Source organism: Ahaetulla prasina, chromosome 1 (assembly GCF_028640845.1).
Source record: "Ahaetulla prasina isolate Xishuangbanna chromosome 1, ASM2864084v1, whole genome shotgun sequence".
Lineage (NCBI taxonomy): Eukaryota > Metazoa > Chordata > Lepidosauria > Squamata > Colubridae > Ahaetulla > Ahaetulla prasina.
Window position 1 is genome coordinate 171,704,952 of NC_080539.1, and position 21,248 is coordinate 171,726,199.

The 21,248-nt window shown below is 34.7% G+C and overlaps 1 protein-coding gene across 7 annotated transcripts in view; it reads right to left on the minus strand.

Annotated features, from left to right (window-relative positions):
• Positions 1–396: 396 nt before the first annotated feature.
• Positions 397–21,248, minus strand: part of TASP1 (taspase 1) — a 53,259-nt gene continuing 32,407 nt past the window's right edge. For 4 of the 7 annotated variants that reach the window (XM_058181727.1, XM_058181719.1, XM_058181764.1 and 1 more), the window contains 3 exons: positions 13,070–13,180; positions 11,689–11,762; positions 397–3,567 (listed from right to left, as the gene is read on the minus strand). In XM_058181727.1, the coding sequence (XP_058037710.1) occupies positions 3,475–3,567; positions 11,689–11,762; positions 13,070–13,180 (278 nt within the window). In that variant the 3' untranslated portion in view covers positions 397–3,474. Of the gene's footprint in view, positions 3,568–9,685; positions 9,813–10,703; positions 10,769–11,688; positions 11,763–13,069; positions 13,181–21,248 lie in introns of all 7 variants that reach the window. The other 3 variants (XR_009154978.1, XR_009154979.1, XM_058181737.1) reach the window with 3 other exon arrangements.

The following is a 21,248-nucleotide window of genomic DNA, read 5'->3' on the forward strand; positions in this document are numbered from 1 at the left end:
TTGCAGAAGATGGCTGTGATACTAATGGAATTCCAGATTACAAATTATATGTGGAGGAGAATATAGTATTTTAGAGTAACATGAGATAACTGTTTTGCTTTTAAAGTTTACCACAACAATATAATGATAGTACAGAATAGGTAATATTCAGGACTGATCTGCTTTGTTATTAACATTCTCTGAACTAAATTTACAGGTTGCAAATATTTCATTACCATATTAGGTATTTTCATCAGGGCAGGACATTTGGCATGTGAGATTCACTGTTTGGGAAGATTTATATAATATAATCTCAAAAACATGCAGAAAATAAAACATCTTTTTTCTGTGCATCAACATCCCCAAAATTATACTGTTACAAATATCAAACATATTTTAAAACACTATCATCCATCATTTACATTTTAAAAACTTTAATATACATTCCATGAGATTTCCTTAGAATTCCATATTATTTTCTTTTAATGTTCACATACATTTTACTGTAGATGAAATATCAGATTATATTCTTGTTAAAAAAAAGTAATAGAACATGACAGCTCCAACCTGTCCACTGCTTCTACCAATGTAATTGTTTGATTAACCTAGATCAACAGTTTACAATGTGTAATTTACATGCAACTTCACATATTGTCATTCATTAGCATTTAAATTTTCATGTATAATTTTTCATTGAATTACATATTATTTGTTTAGAGTAAAAAAATGACATGCTATTAGAGACTATCTAGTTCCCTTCTGTTGAAATTCATTCATCTTTGATATTTCTATCTTGTTCTTAAAATTAAAAAACAATTCCTGGGGGGGTCTATGACAATTCACCATGGCCAACTCGCCACAGGCCAACTCGCTACAGGACAAGAGTTAATCTAATATCAAAGAAATTGTGGAATAGAATAGAATAGAATAGAACAGAACAGAACAGAACAGAACAGAACAGAACAGAACAGGAATAGAATAGAATAAAGAAAGGATGCAAAAGGAGGGACAGAATGAAATGTGAATGGCATAAACTAATTTTTTTATTTATTTTAAATAATTAAACAATATTGTTACATTGTCCTGCAGTGATTTGTCCAACAGTGATTTGTCCATGGTGATTTGGCTGTGGTAAGTTATCCCATTTCCCAATCCCTGGACCCTTTTAATTTAAGAAAACAAAGCTAGCATTTATTAATGTTCTGGTTGAAGTTCTATGTATCACAGCACCAGGCCTATTCTTTAGGCTTACCTTACCTAAATTCACTCTGAAGGAGGGTTTAAAATTACTAGTTGCATTTCTTCATTAACAGAAATTGAACTTTTACAACCTTTATAAGATTTCATTTTTTTTCAAATGTTTCTAGACCAAATATTTTAGTTCAATGCTGAATAATCTGTTTACTAATGAGCAGAGGGGGATAGGATCCTACCACCTACAGTTGGTAACTTTTTCTGATACGCATCCATTCATTTTTCATAGCTATTTACGTGATACATCAGATTATCTACCTTGAAGTGTAATTTAATGACATACATATCAAAGTGCTGAAAACAGATGACTATACCATCCTAGTATCAACATGTACATTTTCAATATTTTTACAATACTGAATAAAAAAAAATTATTTGCTATTATCAGAGTAGAAATATTATCATCAGTGTAAGAGTCTGTGGTTGGATCAGGTTTCCTATGGTGAGTTGTCTTCATATAATGTTGCTAGACAAGGGATAAAGTCACAATGCAAGAATCGAGCAATATGAATCATAGTTTTTGGTCTGGAGGTAAGGACTACTATTAGGAAAATCCAAACTATGTGCATAGTACATTAAGTAGCATAACATATAATTCTCTCCCTGTCTGCCATCTACATATTTCTAAGGGTGTGTTAAAGTAGATACTTTATTTTTGATCAATATTACAATATATCCAATAGAGGATCAATCTTCCCCACCCTCAAAAAAAACTGGCTTTCTCAAACGATAAATAACTACTTCCTCTGAGGCATGAATGATTGAAAGAATGAGTGGCACAGCTGCAATGTACACTTTCAAATGAGTCTAGTGATAAAACGTTGAATTTATGGACATATTATATCTCAGGACAGTTATTTGTGGTGACAGTTTACAGCCATCTGTGCCTCTTTGGAAATGACTAGAAATCTTAGTGAATTGTATTGCTTAAAAAAAAAAAACAGAAATCAACAAATAAGATGACTTGACATGAGTTCATCTTTTTCATGAAATTAGAAACAGTTGTAAACAGTATTTTCTTCTAATTACAATATTAAATTGTTTGATGATGCTTCAGTTAGAGAAGACAAGTATAGTGCAGATGTTTAAGAATAATTTGCAGGTTGTTGAGCAAGGACTTCTAAAGAATGCTTATATCATCTCCTGGTACTATTCAAATAGCTCATTTGCTAGACTTTTTTTTTTTTTTTAGGGATTGTCTTACAGCCATTACACCCAAGTACATATCGAAAGAAACCTGAACAATTGTCAAAAAAAATCTAAACATATTTACAACATACAGTATAAGAAAATATGTACCATTCATAGATTCTGGCTGCATAAAATCATTTAAAAGGCCACTTGTAACACCACTTACATTACATGTAAATTTAATTGCACACATGCATACCCATTTACTTTAACTTTGGAATTTAAGGAACAGAAGAAAGCTAGAATTAGGTTCCTCTACATCACCACTTTAATACATTTTGCATTGTCCAGTAATAGTTTATTTCTATATTATTCTCTCAAAATATATTTAAACCAAAGAATAGTACTAACTCTTTCAATAAATGTTGTTCTTCTGTACATCCCAATATGCAGTTATACACAAAGTAAAGACTTCATGACCGTACGTTATCTTTACAGAGCCTTTCATAATACATAAACGCTTTAAGCTATATAACATTTAAGCCAAAATAAGTACCACAACTGAATAACTGAACATAAAGTCTGGCTGTAACCCTGTCCTAGACTGTTTCACTGGAATCAATCCCTCTTTGCTAGAAAGAAATTATTATATCCCATTGGAAATTCAGGGTATGCTTAAGCAATCATAGAACCATCCTGAGACTATCAAAGAGTATTGACTACATTCAGACACTTGTTTATTTCAACCCACCCTGTATGTTCTCAATATAACATCTGTGATCAGCATACCTTCTGTTTTTAAAAACCATTTCTTTCTGGCAATTTCAGGATGTCATTGTCTTACAGACTGATCAAGTAACTAATAAAATCTTTTCTAACGTTAAAATATTTCACGCAAGTGAGAACCGAATTTCTTTTCTCCTGGGAGATGTGTTCCCATATACATTCAAACAAAATTTTAGAATCTAAAGCTACAGCAGCACTTGTTTCAAGTTAGGGTGCATGTGGTTGCAATAAAAGTATATAAAATAATAGAAATCTCACTCTCTCTTAAAACACAAAGGATCTTATTATACAAATAGCATTTGTGCTGACCCATTACATAGTGGTTCAGTTCACTGGGCTTTCCAGTCGACAAACTCCTCCTTCAATTGCTACCGACTGTCCTGCCACGGCACCATGTGGAAGCCTTGAAATGTGAGTCTGTAAAGAAATATGGGAGAATTTGAGAGCTTAAGAAGTAACGGTGGACCAAAATACAAACAAACACTGATTAACAAGAATCAAAGAATAAGCCTACATTCTTAAATATGCTACAAATAATTTCCCCTATTTCTACTCAAAGTGGCTGAGATGCGGCTGCCTTACAATTCTAGATGCACCTGAAGAGCAATTGATTATTCGGAGGAATAGGGGCCTGGGTCACCTTATGAGTAACTTCTACTGATAAATGAACTGGCAGGACCATCTCTGCCTGTTGTAGTAAACACAAACCAGCTTCTGGTATCATGGTGGTGGAATGCCTAAAAGGAGATACATGGGAGGCACCCTGATAGTTAAGGCAAAACAGGGTCATTATGGAACTGCCTTTTGAGTTCAGGTGATGGGGGAAGCATGAGATAAAGAGTCAGCATAACTCCACCTTAATTACACTAGATATAAGTTGTGCAAAATTATTCTGCTACATGTCCCGACTAGCAAAAAAAACACCTGTCCAGAAATCCAAACGGTACTAGTTTTCTGAGTTTGCCAATCCTTCAGGGATTGACAATTCTTCTGAATTGTGTTCCTTTAAGAATATAAGTTTCAGTCCTGATATCAGAAGTAATGACAAGAAATTGACACTGGGTGACTAATCTTTAGCAACTAGGTCATTGGCTTAAAAAGTCCTATAAAATTCCAACTTGACTCTCCAAGTTTTGAAGTCGGTGCCATCTAATTCCCGAGAAATATTGAATACTTTTTAACATTGCCTAAATTCAGCGGTGGATTAGACGAGGGGAAAATAAACTGAAATTTAATCCAAACAGAATGAAGATTCCTTTGGTCAATAGGAAACTAGGTTAAGGGATTGGAGTACAGCTTGTTCTGGATAGGTTGGCATTTTCCCTTGCAAAAAGAGGACCACAGCCAAGGATGCAATTTGATCCTCAGCCCTAACATGATAGATAGCGAAGGAATTATGACAAGGAGCATAATTGCATCTGGTATACAAACTATAACTATTCCTGAGCTGGTCTGATTGCATAGCAGTTACCCATGACCAAGCTGCTTTCTGTCTTGAGTGCTACAATACATTCTCTATAGGCTATTCCTGAAAAGTATTCAGAACTTGGAATTGGTGAAAAATATAGGAATGAGACTGTGAGATTGCAGGGTGACCAAAATAGCTACACCAAAATATCAGCACTGCTTGTGAGATGCTTTCAAGTGTAATTTAAAATGTTAAACTTTACAGCACTAAATGATTCTCTAATGCATCATCTATAGAAATAGAGGGAATGGCCATGAGGGGCAGAAGGAAGAGCAATTACTTAGGCTTTATGGTCAGATAAAAGCAGCCTGAGTCTTGGGCAAGAATGTCATAGGATTAAACATTTGGACAGGTCTCTTCCTAGTTCACATGAAGATGAAGGAAAAAAGGGTGGAAGCACATTCAGATTATTTTGTTACTATAGCTTTACAATGTAAGTTGTATTAGCCTACATAGCGATGTTTTTCTAGTATGATATACCTTGAAGGGATGACATAACTTTTCATGTTACAAATCTGTCTAGACATTAAAATCTCTAGAGTGTCCTTCAACCCTAGAGAGCAGAAATTGCTCCTTCTATCAGATGTCATGTACTATGTATAAAAAACAGGTCCCCTTCCATCCTGTTGGTTGCAGGCTATGGAATGCATTCTCCCTAGAACCAACTTTCTCTGCTTCCTAAAAATCTGTAAAAAAAATTCATCAGATCTCTTTGGAGGTTAATGCTTTCATTATCTGCATTTTGTTCATTTTATTACATTTGCTTATTGTGCTTTTTGTAAATTTGTGTGCAATTAAAAATTGCAATCCTTTCAAGAGTTCATTTTAAACATAAAGTTGGCAAATAAATAAGAAATATACATGATTTGAAATCAAAAGGATAAATTTAAGGTTCTAAACAATATTTCTTATTCATTAATACGGAATCTAAGATTTTAGAATTGAACAATGATTCTTAAATCAACTATGTAATATTATAGCTGATTGAAAAAAAGCTGAACACACACACACACAATACAATTTGTTGCAAGCAATATTAAAAAGCAATGTTACAGAATTATAAATGCAGGTATAAGCTGGGTGGAATTTTATACACATTTTTACTTTAAATGTCTCTCTTTTTCAGCTAAAACAATATAGTTAAAAGAATGCAAGCTTTATCAAAGTAAGCACTGGACAAAAAAGTTACACAATACAGTGCAACTTGACAATTCTGGTGCCATATGGTAGAAATGTAAACCATGTATTCTGCACATTTAAAAAATATGTTTACTACTTCATGACAGACAAGTGTTTTGACTGACTTTAGCAGAAGTACAACACATATACATGTACACCAGTGTCAATGTATTGCTGAGAGATGAGGCACTATGTTACCTGCAAACTGGCAGAAAAACAAAGACTTTTGGTGGTTAGCTTTTTAACTGTAGTGTAGTCGCAATGGGACATTACCTATAAACATCAGCAAATGAAAGTACTTTAGAACAAGATTCTCCAACCATGGCAACTTTAAGACTTGTGGACTTCAACTCCCAGAATTCCTTAGCCAACAAAGCAACTCATAAAGCCAATCTCGGGTATAAAACCTCCAGAATTAATGATCTGTGCATTGTTGTCATTGAAACATTTCCTTTTTCACAAAGTTCTAGAGTAGGAAGAAACTTTACAAATCATTTCTGCCAGCACCCTGCTCACTATATGATCCACCATAGCACGTTTGACAGATCACCATCCAGGCTCCAACTGAAGCCCTCTAGTGAAGGGGAACTTAGCATATCATGTGGAATCCTGCTACAATAGCTGACAGTTTATGTGATCAGGATATTTCTCCTGATATCTAATCTGAACCACCTCCTCTGCATATTTAAATTTTTCTGATCCTGCTCTCTGAGGCAAAAGAGAAATCAATCCACTCCTGTGTGTGATAGTTCTTCTGATATTTGAAGACTGCTATTGTATTTCAGTTACCCTTTCTCTTGGCTAACTATAATCAAATCTTTTAACATTCCTCATAGGGCTTAGTTTCCAAACTCTTTGACGATTCTAATCAGCCAAAAGTTGATGATTAAACATTACTGGAACCCTAGGTTATAGGGCCCTTAGTGGAGGTGGACTTTTTGTCCACCTATAGCTCTGGCGCTTACATTATAGTTCTTCTTTTCATGGACATGCCCGAGTTTTCACATATTTGGGTGATTATTCAATCTTCAATTCTTTATAGGGATACACAGCTCTCCGGTGCAAATAGTGGCATACAAAGTTGTCCTTCATTTGAAATTGATTTTTTTTCAACAGTCTAATATTAAAATTGTTTTGAAGAATGGAAAAATATATACGTCACAACATAAAACAAGCAAAAACTAGGGACGGATTCAGGATTTGTGGCATTAACTCAAAGAATAAGGAGTATGTTTAAAATTGGTAATTACATTTAGAATTTTTAGTAACTCCTATATGGGCGAGCCCTAGACATGCAATAGAGAATATAAATATAGAACAGAAACAGGAAATGATTATTTATAAAGAACTTTTGTATGCTGAAGGAGGTAGATTGCAATTAAAATCATTACAGGTATTAAATGAAGAAGGGAGGAATTATACTTGGTTTCAATATGGGCAAATAAGTGCTAGATGGAAAGAAGATCAAAAAAATGGTATAATGCAAAGGGAGGAAAATTTAATAAAGCAAATTAGAAATCAGACCCAGGAGCATATAAAGAGATTGTATAATGTGTTGCTTGAAATAGATTCGGAAAGGGATTTGGTAAAGGACTGTATGATAAAATGGGCACAGAATATTCAGGAACCAATAATGTTGGAAACATGGGAGAAAATCTGGGTTAGAAATGTTAAGTTTACACAAGCACAGAATTTAAGGGAAAATTTTTATAAGATGTTTTATAGATGGCACTTAGATCCCAAAAAATTATCATGTATGTATCCTAATATCCAAGCGAAATGTTGGAGGTGTGATTGTGATGACGCTACATATTTTCATATTTGGTGGACTTGCAAGAAAATTAAGGTCTTTTGGATAAGAATTTGGTGGATTATTCAAAATGTACTGAAGAAGAAGATAAAGTTCCTGCCACAATTTTTCCTTTTGGGAATTATAACGGATTGTACAGGGATTGAGACTAAATTGATTCTGAATTTAATAACAGCAGCAAGACTGTTGATTGGACAATACTGGAAGAAAGAAGAGGTACCTACAATAGAAGAATGGATACTGAAAGTCATTAATTTGGCTGAGATGGCTAAAATCTCAGCTTTTTTAAAAGACAATACGCAGGAAAGATATTTAATTGAATGGAAAAAATGGATTGATTATTTACAAAACAGATATCAGATTAAGAAATATCAGATTGCCTTTGAATAATTAGAAAGTTATTTTGTGTAATGGGAGGGGTTGGGAGATGAAAAGCTTTGGATGAGGTTAATTGGATTGAAGGAAAATTTTATTCTATGTTTGGTTTATGTATAACAATACCTTGTGATTGACCCGGGAAGCCGGGGGAGGGAGGGGGGAAGGGGGTTTTCTGGGAGGGAGGGGGGGAAAAAGGGGGGGAAATGTCTTTGTGTTTTTTTAAAAAACTTTTTCAATAAAAAGAAAAAAGAAAAAAAAAGAATTTTTAGTAACTAAGCACTCAAAAAATAGACTCTAAATTGATTAGTTTAGAACTGAAATTCTAGAGAGTATAAATTGTGGAAAACCAAATATAAAAATCTAAGGGGAATATGATGCTCTTAACATGGATTTTAGAAATTTATCTCATCTTTGACTAAACAAGAGGTTTACAGTTGAAGTACAAAGTATAAGTTATAAACAATACACATTTAGAAATAACCACCATTAGAATTAGAGAAGTCATTACTGAATAAATACAGTTAAGACTGAAACTCAAAGCAAATATTAAAGCAGAGATAAAACTGAGTTAGCTTCATTACGATGAGCGATTCTCCTTCTGGCAACCATGTATAGCATTTGAGAAACAAAAGAGTGTGTACCCCACAATAATAAGTACTTCCATTCCTACCACCCATACATAAACCCACAATGAAATTATACCACAAATGTTTCCCTCAAGTGCTCACTTAAGTCTCTCTATAATCTCCAAGATCTGAATACAGACTTTTCTACATTACTTTTTCAATATGGTTTCAAAGAAACACACTACTAATTTTAGGAGGCATCACATTGAAAAACAGAAATGGTACAAATGAGTTAAACTGAACTGTGGCCCAAAATAACAGTTCCACAAGCAAATGAATTCTTTCCTTCCAACCAGCCATTTCCCATCTTCCTCCTCAAAAGTGTATTTTAAGAATGCCTAAATATGGTTGATGGAAAAGATACAATAGTTACAAACTCTGTGAGTTATTATTTTAAGCGAAACCATGATTGTGAACCATTTATAAATTAAGCAACTCTTGATGTTGTCTTCTCTTATACTTTCCTGGAAAACAATTATTGTCAAGGAATAAACTGCCAACTATGGTGCTTAGTCAAAGATAAAGAAAGCAGGTACTTGAAAATAAAGTGACAGTAGAGTAAGCATTCAAGAAAAAGAAAAATCAATGAATATGTGAAGTGCAGTTTGTTAATTGACACACACAAAAAATACTATTTTTTCTCCTAAAATTTCTCAGTCAGATCCAGAATGAAATATACATTCTTCTAAAATATATAGAAGAAAAAAGAGTTTAGTTAATAACTCCTAAGACATTTTGGTACAATACCTAAATATCACTTTAAAAATAAAAATTCCGTCTGTTGAAGTTTCAGAAGTCCAACAAATACTTGTCTAAGAAACTTGAGAGGTGTTAAAAAGTTCAACAGATGTACCACATATATGGATGGTAGAATCAAATAGGTACCTATTTAAATAGGAAAATTTATTCAAACATAAATCATACACACTAAATATGGAACAGTGAGAAATACAGGTTTGTCATCTGTTTCACAGTTATATGTTAGTTGCAATGGGAATTAGTGTTCTAAAAACAATGATTGAGCATTATTATGGCAGTCGGTATAACACTTCTGTTTTATCTTGATGTACTCACTTTGTGTTTTTGTTCAAGGTTTTTAAAATAGTATAGTGTAAGTTGAACCTTCCTTGTTATTACTAAGTTTTCACACCTTCCAAGATCACAGAATTCTACCTTTTCCAAGAGCATCTTATTTGTTGATCTTCGTAGGGACCAAGCATAGCATTTGTGGTTCAAGAAAACATTAGCAACCATAGGTTCAAAGAAAGAGAAGAGAGAGAGGGATTAACACTGCTGAGGGAAGGTCACAAACATAATTTAAAAGTGAACCAAGAAGAGCAGCTGCATCTTTCAGCCCAATCAACTTGGCCAGCTGGAGAATTTGCCAGCAGTATGAAAACAATGCACACCAGATGTCCAATGAAAGATCTACAAGTAAGAAAATAAAAGATCTCTGGGCATAACCCTGAGCTATTAGTCTTTTTAGCATCTAGGTCACAGTGGGCATCATCAAAACAGATACAACTATAACACAAACTTTAGGGGGATTGCATTACTTCTAATATTTAATTTAGCTCTGTGCCAGTAAAATATTAATGCTTTTCTCTCACAGCATATAAAATCCCTAAGATGCTCTGAAATTAATGTTTTTCAAAATATAGATGTTATACCATTACATACTGAAAGAAATCATAATGGGAGAGAATGTGAAATGCAAACTTTGTTTTCTGAGTGTATGAGAAATTATTTAAAAAACCCCAGCTAAGAATATCAAAAGTGGCAGGTGACTGCATGAGACGTTCTATACAGATAGTCCTTGATTTGCAACAGTTTGTTTAGTGAACATTAAAAAAGTGACTTATGACCATTTTTCACACTTATGACCATTGCAGCATCCCCATGATCATGTGATCAAAATTCAGACGCTTGACAACTGACTCGCATTTATGACATCTGCAGTATCCAGGGTCATGTGATCCCCTTTTGCGACCTTCTGACAAGCAAAGTCAATGGGGAAGCCAGATTCAATTTAACAACTGCAGTAATTCACACAACTATGGCAAGAAAGGTCATAACATGGGGCAAAACTCACTTAAGAATTATCTTGCTTACCAACAGAAATTTTCGACTCAATTGCGGTCATAAGTTGAGGACTACCTGTATTGTAGTGTAATAGTACAAACAAACAAGACAATTACAAATGACCAAATTGGAACAATTGGAAACTGAAATGATTCTAGTTTGCAGCTTTAGTAATTTAAATAACAGCTTTCAAATACAAAATTGTGCCTTAGGCATGCCCACAATCTGATGATGCTGAACTGCATCTTCAGCATCCACAGTATTAGTTATGCTGGGAGTTGTGGTTGGCAACATCTGGAAGCCACATATTGTGCACCCATGCTGTAAGGAACCTGGCCACAATGGCCTAATTAATGGGCCATTCAGTGGACAAGTTTATTTTTCTTAGCCATTCTGAAAGCAAGTCTACTTTTTTTTTTCCTCCACCAATCCACTCTTTCATCCAGCTCATTAAAACTTCGTGACCTCAATTTCACCTCAGTTATGCATCTAACTTTTGATAGCATTTCCTCCTTCTCATGCAAAGCATAGTTTGTGGTCAAAAGTTCTGGAGCAATTTGAACTTGAGCAAGTAGTAACAGCAAAAAAAAAAAGTTTTCTGCAGAATCCTTTTAGTGTAACCTTTTTAGCTATTCATTTTCCATTTGTTTATTCTAGCTATTTCAATTATGCTATCGAAAACAAGCCAGTTCAAACATCATGGTTTGGCAACTTGGAGCATTCTGTGGGCACAACCATGAAAGAGAAGAGAAACAGCATGAGCCACTTGGCATCTCACAGACATCAACCATAGTTTGGCCATGCTACCTGAGTTGCACAAGAGTTTCTGTGGCCATGGGAAGCCACATGACAAATTAAACAATGGAATTAACTTTTCTTCAGCTACTTTATTTTTACTTCGGTATTGGAATAACTTAAAATCAGCCTGCTGAATAAAGTAAGGAATTCATTTTTAAGCGGCAACTAGTTTTCACAAGTTACTTTTTGTGGCTTACCTTAGCTTTGCCATCCTGTGCTGACATATATCCCACACACATGCTTTCTGTTGTATGACTCCACAGGAACTCTACTATGAGGAGGGGAAAAAATGTTTATTTACTAACTGAAGTATCCTGTCTATTTTCCCAACAAAGTGCTGAACAATAAGAAGCAAGAGCCTCTTCTTTGAAATAAAACTGGATGGTTGTTTGAAAGGTGTTCGAAAGACATTAAATTTTTAATCTTTAGATGATTTTATGGGTTTGTAATCTTTATTAATTTTAAAGGGTTGATCGCATTTTAATATTCAGCCAAATTGAATAAGTTTTTTAAAGTTTGTTTTTAATATTGTATGTGTTGTTGTTGTATTTTATTCTGGCTGTAAACCACCCTGAGTCCTTCAGGAGAAGGGCGGTATACAAATTAAAATATTATTATTATTATTATTATTATTATTATTATTATTATTATTATTATTATTATTATTATTATTATTATTATTATTAAATTTATTAGAGAGAGAAATATGTAAATTGGCCTATTGGCTAAAGAAAACCTCCTCAAATTCCATGTTCCAGTTCCACTAGAAACACCAAAGCTATTTTTGCTTCTCTGTGCCATCCAAGGCAATTTTTAGAAAGCGAAGAAATGTCTCTGCTGTCTGCATTAACAGATTGGGGGGGGGGGATTCCTTATTTGCTGGAAGGAAAAGATCTCATGGGTCCTTTTTTTTAATGAGAAAGGTACTCAAAATCATCATGTTGCCCCTTGCTTCTATTTTTACCCTATAAAGAAAGAGGGAATAATTTTTTTCCAATCTGCCCCAGACAATTTCATAATTGTAGGTGCACCTCCTCCTTTATGCCCATTTAAGAAACCTACATGTAATTAAAATGTAGTAAAATTTCTTCAGAAAAGAAATTAATAGACCATGAATGGTTAAGTATTTAAATTCTGCACTGTTTTTTATTTTGGTTTTTCAAGTCATAGAGGTATAATCTAATTATTACATTTAATGCAGTGGTGAAATCCAAATTTTATTACTACCGGTTCTGTGGGCGTGGCTTGGTGGGTGTGGCTTGGGCATGGCAGGGGAAGGATACTGCAAAATCTTCATTTCTACCTCACTCCAGGGGAAGGATACTGCAAAATCACCATCCCCATTTCCCCACTCCTGGGGAAAGGATATTGCAAAATCTCCATTTTCACCCCACTCTGGGGCCAGCCAGAGGTGGTATTTGCTGGTTCTCTGAACTACTCAAAATTTCTGCTACCCGTTTTCCGAACTGCTCAAAATTTCCGCTACCGGTTCTCCAGAACCTGTTAGAACCCGCTGGATTTCACCCCTGATTAAATGACAACTGGGTAAATTATTGGAAGTTCACTTCTCATACTTACCTAATAGAGATTGTTTATCCTGTGAAGAGTTGGGCTCTGCAGAACACCTACAAGAGCGGAGAACTATCACTCCTCCCAGAACACCATCTTCATTGGCTAAAAAAGGTGAACCTATGGAGAAATGGAAAGAATCACAGAAAATTTATCTTTTTTTTTTTAATGGATGCTAGCTGTCTCCCATAAATGCATAAAATATAAGAAATATAACCACTTGCTTTACTCCACCTGCAATGGATCAGACCGAAAGATTCCCTTCCACTCACTGAACATTTTTTTAAATATCAGATAGCTGCAAAAATGAAATGATTGCTAACGAACCATACATGTTTGTTATGCAGTAGTTCTAAGACAGGCAAGATATTTCAATATGGCATAAAATTCATCTTGTCATAACAATGTCATGATAAAAATATCATAACAATATGATATTGTTTTCTTTTGTTTTCCTCCATGTGTTTAATTTGCCTATTTCAAAGGTATGAATCAAATACGGTCAGGATACTATCAGTATAATTTGATAGTATCAAAAAAGCAAGCTTCTCCCATCAAGATGTATTAAAGGATGATAGATCACACAAACATTTAAAGTGAAGAATTTCAACTACAGTAGAACCTCTGGTCATGCCCATAATTTGTTCCATAAATTTGGTCGCAAACCGATTTGGTTGTGACCTGAACCTAATTTTGGAAATTTGGCTCTTTCAATAAAAATGGCACAGAAGGGAAAATCGGCTATGGGGGGGAAATATTGTGAATTTTTTGGACTGAACCCGATTTGGTCGTGGTCAGAAGCATTCGTGACCAGAGGTTCTACTATACTTTCAGACATTATGGTCTTCAAGGGAAGACAATAGCTACTATACCCACAAAAAGGACAATTCATTTGAAATTAAATAATATGCCGTAATATATTGGGCCTACAATGCGAACTTTAAAGAAAGCTGCCCAAAGCCACTGCTATATGTAACACCCTGCCCATTATGCTGAGAAATTCCTTTGAAACACTGGAAAAATGAACAAAACACAACTGTTTCACAAATGTTCCTTTCAAATTTGAAACATACTTTTAAAAGGTGCTACACCAGAAGTTGTAATTAATTTTAAATTAGCCAACTAAAACTTATGTATACCACTTTTTATTTTTGGTTCAGTTTCAAATTAATGTCATATATTTTAAAATGTGGAAAGAATTTTATGGTTACACCACAAGATTAAATGCAAATGTAACAAGTCAGTTAAGGGCAGAGAGTCTTTGATCGCACATTTGTTAAATAGTCATTGCCCGCATATCAAGCAACAATAGTGGAAGACTATATATATTCCACTGATTTTAAAGACTATATATATTCCACTTTTAAATCACAACCAACTTCAGCTGCATCAACTAACTTTACCTACAATGGTTAAACTGAAAAATGCCCTTTCCCTCACAGAATGCTTTCTTTCACATCAGACAACTGCAACAATGAAATTATTGCTAACTAACCGTACATTTTTGTCAGGTTGTACTCACAGTTTTAAGATAGGCAATATATTTCAGTATCGTCTAAAATTCATCTTGTGTTGAAATTATATTTTTTTTCTTGTGTTTGTTTTTCTCCTTATGTTTAATTTGCTTTAATCACTATAATGTAAGTACTTTTTTTTTATACTGGAGTATCAGTGATGTATTTTTTTCTTTGCTACACAAACAAAACAGTCTGTTATATGTTATTTACTTAAAACAATAGTAGAAGGATGTGCTAAACATTTGACTTTCATCTCGTGCTGCTGAGCAAGAAAATATTTCATCATTTTACAACCGTAAAATGTGCACTAAGAGACAGGGAAAAGAGGCTACCAGAAGGCCATGGCAGAATATGAGAGAATGAAGACCAAAACAACAGTGATGTTCTATGGAGCTTAATGAAACCCAGCAGCAATTCAAAAATATTTTGTTAACCTAGGTTTTCAAATATACTCAGTTTCTAGTAAAAGCAGCATTTAAACATTTCAAAAGTTGTAAGATAATTATTTCATCTTCATTTGCAAAAAGTCCCATAAGTTTTAGATAAACTAGGTTTCTGCAAAGGTTTACTAGGCAATTCTCTCTCTACTATCTGTAGTTAAATAGCTCATGAACTGAGTACAGTAATCTATAACTATTACCTAATGGTATCTTCTTTCTGCTCCTCTGCAGAAATACATATACAGGTAGTCTTCAATTTACAAAGGTAATTGGGATTGGAATTGCCATTGCTAAACAACGGGGTTTAAAAGTGCAATGTCACATGATTGCATTGCTTAGTGACAGAAATCCCAGCAATCCCCATTGTTGTCATTAACCAATCCCCACTGGTCATTAGGTAAGATCCCATCCCAATCCAAGTCATTCCTGGCTTGGCCCCCCCACTAGCCTCAAAATGTAACAGGCTACCTCCTTTTGAACTCCCACTTGCCTATCTCCCCCGCTGTGCTCTTTTGGCCATACTGTGATCAGCAGGCCATAGTGGTGATGGCAGCACCAATGATGCTGGAGCTGAAGTGGGGGCTTGAGGCCTGTAGCAGTCTCAGCCAGCTTTCTCTGATATCCCCCAGACCTCTACCTGATGAACGGGTTACCAAGAACCTAAATTTTGATCACATGATTCCAGGGGTGCTGCAGTGGCCGTAATTTAGAGGCCATTTGTTCAGTGTTGCCATAACTTCAAACGGTCATCAAACAAACTATTGTTAAGGAATGATGATTCATCAATTTTAAAAATAACCAATGAACTGTTTTGGGAAATAATCTCACTCCCCCCAACAATAGATGTAGATTCTGATCTAAAGAGGTTATAAAACTCTATTTTGGAAGTTAAGATTGCACTATAAACTATCACACCCATGAAAAAAAGGCACTCAGATTGCCATAGTAATGTTGTAAGGATATTTAGTATTTACATAAGTAAATAAACAGCCAGTTTGGCATAGTGATTAAGGCATCAGGCTAAAAACCAGAAGATTGCAAAGTTTAGTCCTGCATAGCAATCTGCAAGGATTAGTCCAGTAGCCATCAACACTTGCCTGAAAGATGAATATATATAAATATATAAAATGTAGCTGCCTCTAAATTCTACAGTACTTCACCTTTTGAAAGCTTCTTGGCATATGGATATCTATTAACAAGGAACCTGAAGCATGAGCATTTTTTTCATCATGCGAATGTTCCACACTCTAATTCATACGCAAGAGATTATCAAAAATGTATTTTTGCAAAACAGTGCATGCATTATTAAAGAAAAATAGCTGAGGTTTTTAAAAGTTTGAAAATACTTTACATGCAGTTCTAAAGAACGACGCATATTTCAATTCTTAGGCTCCCAAATCAGCCTGCAAATAGAATAAACATTTACTGAGAAGCTTGCATTCCACAAACTTGGCTGAATTTGAAAGGAATAGATGAGGTATAAAATCCTGTTCTGTCTGAAAGATACTTATGTTTACAGAACACTATTTTCATTCTACATCAGAGTTGTATATTCCATCTTTTATCTTTATTAAACCAAAGGTAACCTACACAAAAACAGCATAATTCATGTATTCCGCTTCTTATCCACCATTACTTAAGTCAAATGTCCTGTTAGCTATAAAAATAAGATGAAGAAAACACAGCTGCTACTAGGGTGGTCTTTCATGCACTTTTTAATAAAATTCTGAATATCCACTCAGGTGCTCCCAAGTAAGAAGGAATATTTATATGCCTCTCTGGGAAGTTTTATTTCGTGATATTACATAGATAAGAGATAGATAAAACTCTGATGATAAAGAGAAAAGTCATAATGTTACTAACCTACTTTATTCATGGTTATTTGTCAGAGATGTAAAATTTACACTATAAATTGCAGTTCAAGCAACTATTCTTATCAGTAAAATTAGAACATGTCCAGCATTTTTGCATTACCATTTAGGTGTACTTTTGCAAAATGTGGTATTGATTTTAAGATCTGACAGCTCTTAACAAACTCCATGCTGTAGATATAAGCTTTTTTTTGATCAGATGGCATGTCTTTAAAAAACATTGATGCTGAATGATGTTATACATAAAACAATCTTTTTTAGCATTTCAGTTGCTGTAACTGTTTATCATTTCTATAATCCAGCGTACTAAAAAAGGCATTGTTGTATCATATATTTTGAATTATGTCTCTTCAATTTCTTTTAAAGGTAATTCTTGACTATCCAAAATGTGACCACATAACCATGGGGACACTGTAGTGTTTCTAAGTCCCAGGAGAGTTTGTATGTCACTTTTTCAGTGCCATCATAACTGAGTGGTGATAAACTGAAGATTACCTGTATTAAAAACATGTTAATATTTTGCAATTAGGATAGAGAACAGCTATTTTATCTATACAGCGATAAATTAATTACTATTGATAGTAGATAAAATAGATTACAGAGAAGAATTGATATTTCATAGATTTTAGATTATTAGAACAAAAAAGGTAACCAAAACCACATTTAAAAATCATATTTAGATAAAACAATACACACATTCATATTATACCTTTTGATTGCTCTTAGCTCTTCGGCCGAGAAAACCATTACTCCTTTTTACAGAATATTTTCTTTTTACAAACTTTTTACAGAAAATGGAAGTAAAACATTTGACAGTAGTAAATTACAGTTACTTTATAAACCTGCATATGAAAATATGAGAAAAGTTAAGGCATTTTGCTGTAAGAAAAGTAGTATAACTTATGCAGTCTATCTTGTAGAATAAATGTTGGGTGAAAAGTATAAGTATTATGTAGCCCACTTTGTTGTATGGAAATGATAATTGCTATATCAGGAGAAATGTTAAAGTAAGCTGAATGCAATGGGAGTAGGGAATTTAGATATACTGCATACCAAGAACGAATAGATGTTGTGAACCGAAAACAAAAATGCATTCAGTTCATAACAATTTAAAAAAATACTGATTTTGATTTTGTTCATATTAAGAGAATGTAAAATAATCAAACTACAAAACATACAACGTAGACGAAAACTGAGAAAACCATGGTTATGGTTATAGTGGTAATGAGATTTTTAAAAAGAGATTTTTAAAAAACAATGTATGAATTTATATGTCAACTGTGGTAAAAGCAGGGATAATTTGCAAGGACAGAAGATTATGGAGCAATATATGAATAGTGTTGATGTAAAAAAGATTTAGTTCCATTTCCTTTTCTTTTATCTATTGCCTTTTGTTTGTTTACTACTTCTTTTTCTGCACTTTGCATAACCCTGCTTATTCTGAAACTGAATAGGGTAACGGATATCTAAGTATGTATGGATATTGTACTAAAAACTCATTTGTATGTTTAGATTTTTCATTTCGCTTATACCAATTTGAATAATTTTCTAAGACTTTGATATAAACAATGTGATACATAAAGTTCAATCCCCCAGTCTTCCATTTTCTTCCAACACTGCCCTTACAATTTCATCCTTTTGTAACATTTATTTAGATTTTATAGTGAATTTTTCATTCATTTAAACACATATGGCTGCTACTTGTGTACCAGCCCTGTGTTTCTGAGGTTGACTGATTTACCTTCTGCAAATGTGAATTGAGGAATCTGAAGCTTCAATCCTTCATTTTGCTACCTTTCAGATAATCTATAGCAGGGGTGTCAAACTCAAGGCCCGGGGGCCGTGTTGGAAACAGCAAAGAACCGGCCTGCAATGCCTCTGCCAGTGAAAACCGAGCTCGGGAGGGCCGTGTGCCACACTCCCAGTCTCTGTTTTCTGACACAACGGCCTCCTGCAGCCCTCTGCCAGTGAAAACAGAACTCGGGGGGGGGGGGGTGTCGCACACAGCCCCACCAAGCTGTTTTCACTGACAGAGGACTGCAGGAGACCATTGCGCCCGAAAACGGAGTTTGGGAGCCCGTTTTTGCTGGCTGAAGTGCTCAGGCCACCACAGATGCCCCCTCTGACACGAGTGATGTCAAGCTGACCACACCCACCCTGGCCATGCCCACCCCAGCCCCCTGAGTTCAAACACAACCCTGATGTGGCCCTCAGTGAAATCAAGTTTAACACCCCTGATCTATAGCTATAAATGCCTTATTGTTTAAGAGGAGAGAAACTGTAGGCAGAGATTCTTCTAGGAATGATTCCTGCCAGGTTTTCATACAAAAGGGGGAATGAATATTATCTTTGATCCTGGGTAAGCAACACATAAAAAATATGGTAGCCTCACATTACAATGAACAAGGATATGCATTCAATTTTGCAGCTACTACTATTGTTGGACAAGCCAGGACAAAAATAAACAGAGAAATGATTGAAGCCTGGGAAATGGGTCCCTTGTCAATCAATAGGAGTGCTGATTTACCACCAGCCTATTAAGTTCTTAGGAGCTAAGAGTGCGATGACACAAGGAAACAACAACTAACAACTTAATATGCCAGCCGTGAAAATCATAATTAACAAAAGTTACATACAACCAGGTACCATATACATAGAATAGACCAGTGCACATATTCTGCAGGGAGAGAAGTTCCTTGATGATGGGCTCCAGTATGAGCTGAAAGCTTGGAAGAATAAACCACTGAGTGTTTTTAAAAACTGGATGGAAAAAATTTGCCTCAGGGAGGGCCTACTTCTGTCATGCCCACATTTAACATTGATACGAAAGGTATGACTTAATTTGATATTACCATTGATATTGTCTATCGAGCGTAAGAGCCAAGGTGGTGCAGTGGTTAGAATGCAGTACTGCAGGCTACTTCATCTGACTGCTAGCTGCAGTTCAGCAGTTCAAATCTCACCAGGTTCAGGGTTGACTCAGCCTTCCCCATACTTCCGAGGTGGGTAAAATAAGGACCCAGATTGTTGGGGGCAATATGCTGACTCTGTAAACTGCTTAGAGAGGGCTGTAAAAGCACTATGAAGCAGTATATAAGTTTAAGTGCTATTGCTATGAACGTGAGCATTTTAGTCAATGACTATAATAAAACTGACCTGCTTTGGGTGTATAAAGGGAATTGTAAGGAATTTTCTTCATACAAAGCAAGCCATCTTGTGATGTATAGAAATCAATAGCCTATATTTAATTTTGCATGACATTATCAGAGGCAGCAGCCATATTCCAAAAATGAAAAAATATAAGTTGACTTCTAAATGAAGGAATGAGTTGCAAAGCAGTGGATTACAGTAGGATTTAGGGAAAGGATTTTGAATGTTAAAATAAGGATCAGAAGAAAGGTTTGTCTGAAGCAGTACCGGAATCAGGAAGGATTAAAACATAGGCTCTCTCTTCAAAGGCTTGAAAACATTCCTGCTCAGTTGAGTCAGAACTAACATAGAACAGACCAGCAAAGACACAACATCCATTCACTCTGTGACTGGAGAACTCTAGCAAACTGTTTCACTTCATTAAAAAGCAAGTTTATCAATCACCCCATTCCCTTTTCTCTTTCTGCATTAACTATACCTATAGAAAAGCAGAATTAAAAGCCCTTTAAAATGGTGCACATGGAAGAGACTAGATATATGTAATACCAGCTGCTTTGGAAAGAATCCTCCTCTGCTTTAAGAATTAAAGAATACTTCCAAAGTGACCTATCTGGAATAAGGTTCATTTTAATCTACTGCATAAAGCTTAAATTTACTTATTAAATTTCTATAACAAAAGAACCAGTTTAGAAAAGAAAAGGAAGGACAGAAATAACTGAATGAAAAATAATGGGTGCTTCAATGCTACGGGAAGGTTTCTCCTTCAACAACCTGCACTTTTTTTAAATAAAACAAAATCACATCAGAAAACACATTCTACCAATATTTTAAAAAATGGAAAAACACATTCTTTCCCCAAGTTTTAAACTGTTAAATCAATTTATAATAATTTTGAATTTAAGCCTAATTATATTAATGTTGTTTTATGCTTTATTTTATTTTCTAAGCTATCTCGAGTAAAACAAGAAAATAAGTAGAGCAACAATTCAGTAACAGAGCAAAGTTTACATTATCAAAGAACAGGGGAAGTACATTGATGAAATCTCACACAAGTATTATCAAGTCCTTCGATTCTTAATACCAAAGCATTTCATATATATGATTTTTATTCAGGGTGAAGATGGTGCCATTTGACTCTTAAGATGCAAAAAGTATTTTTCTGCAACAGAATTATTTTTTGTGCTAAAAGAAACCGAATGCACCCTAAAGA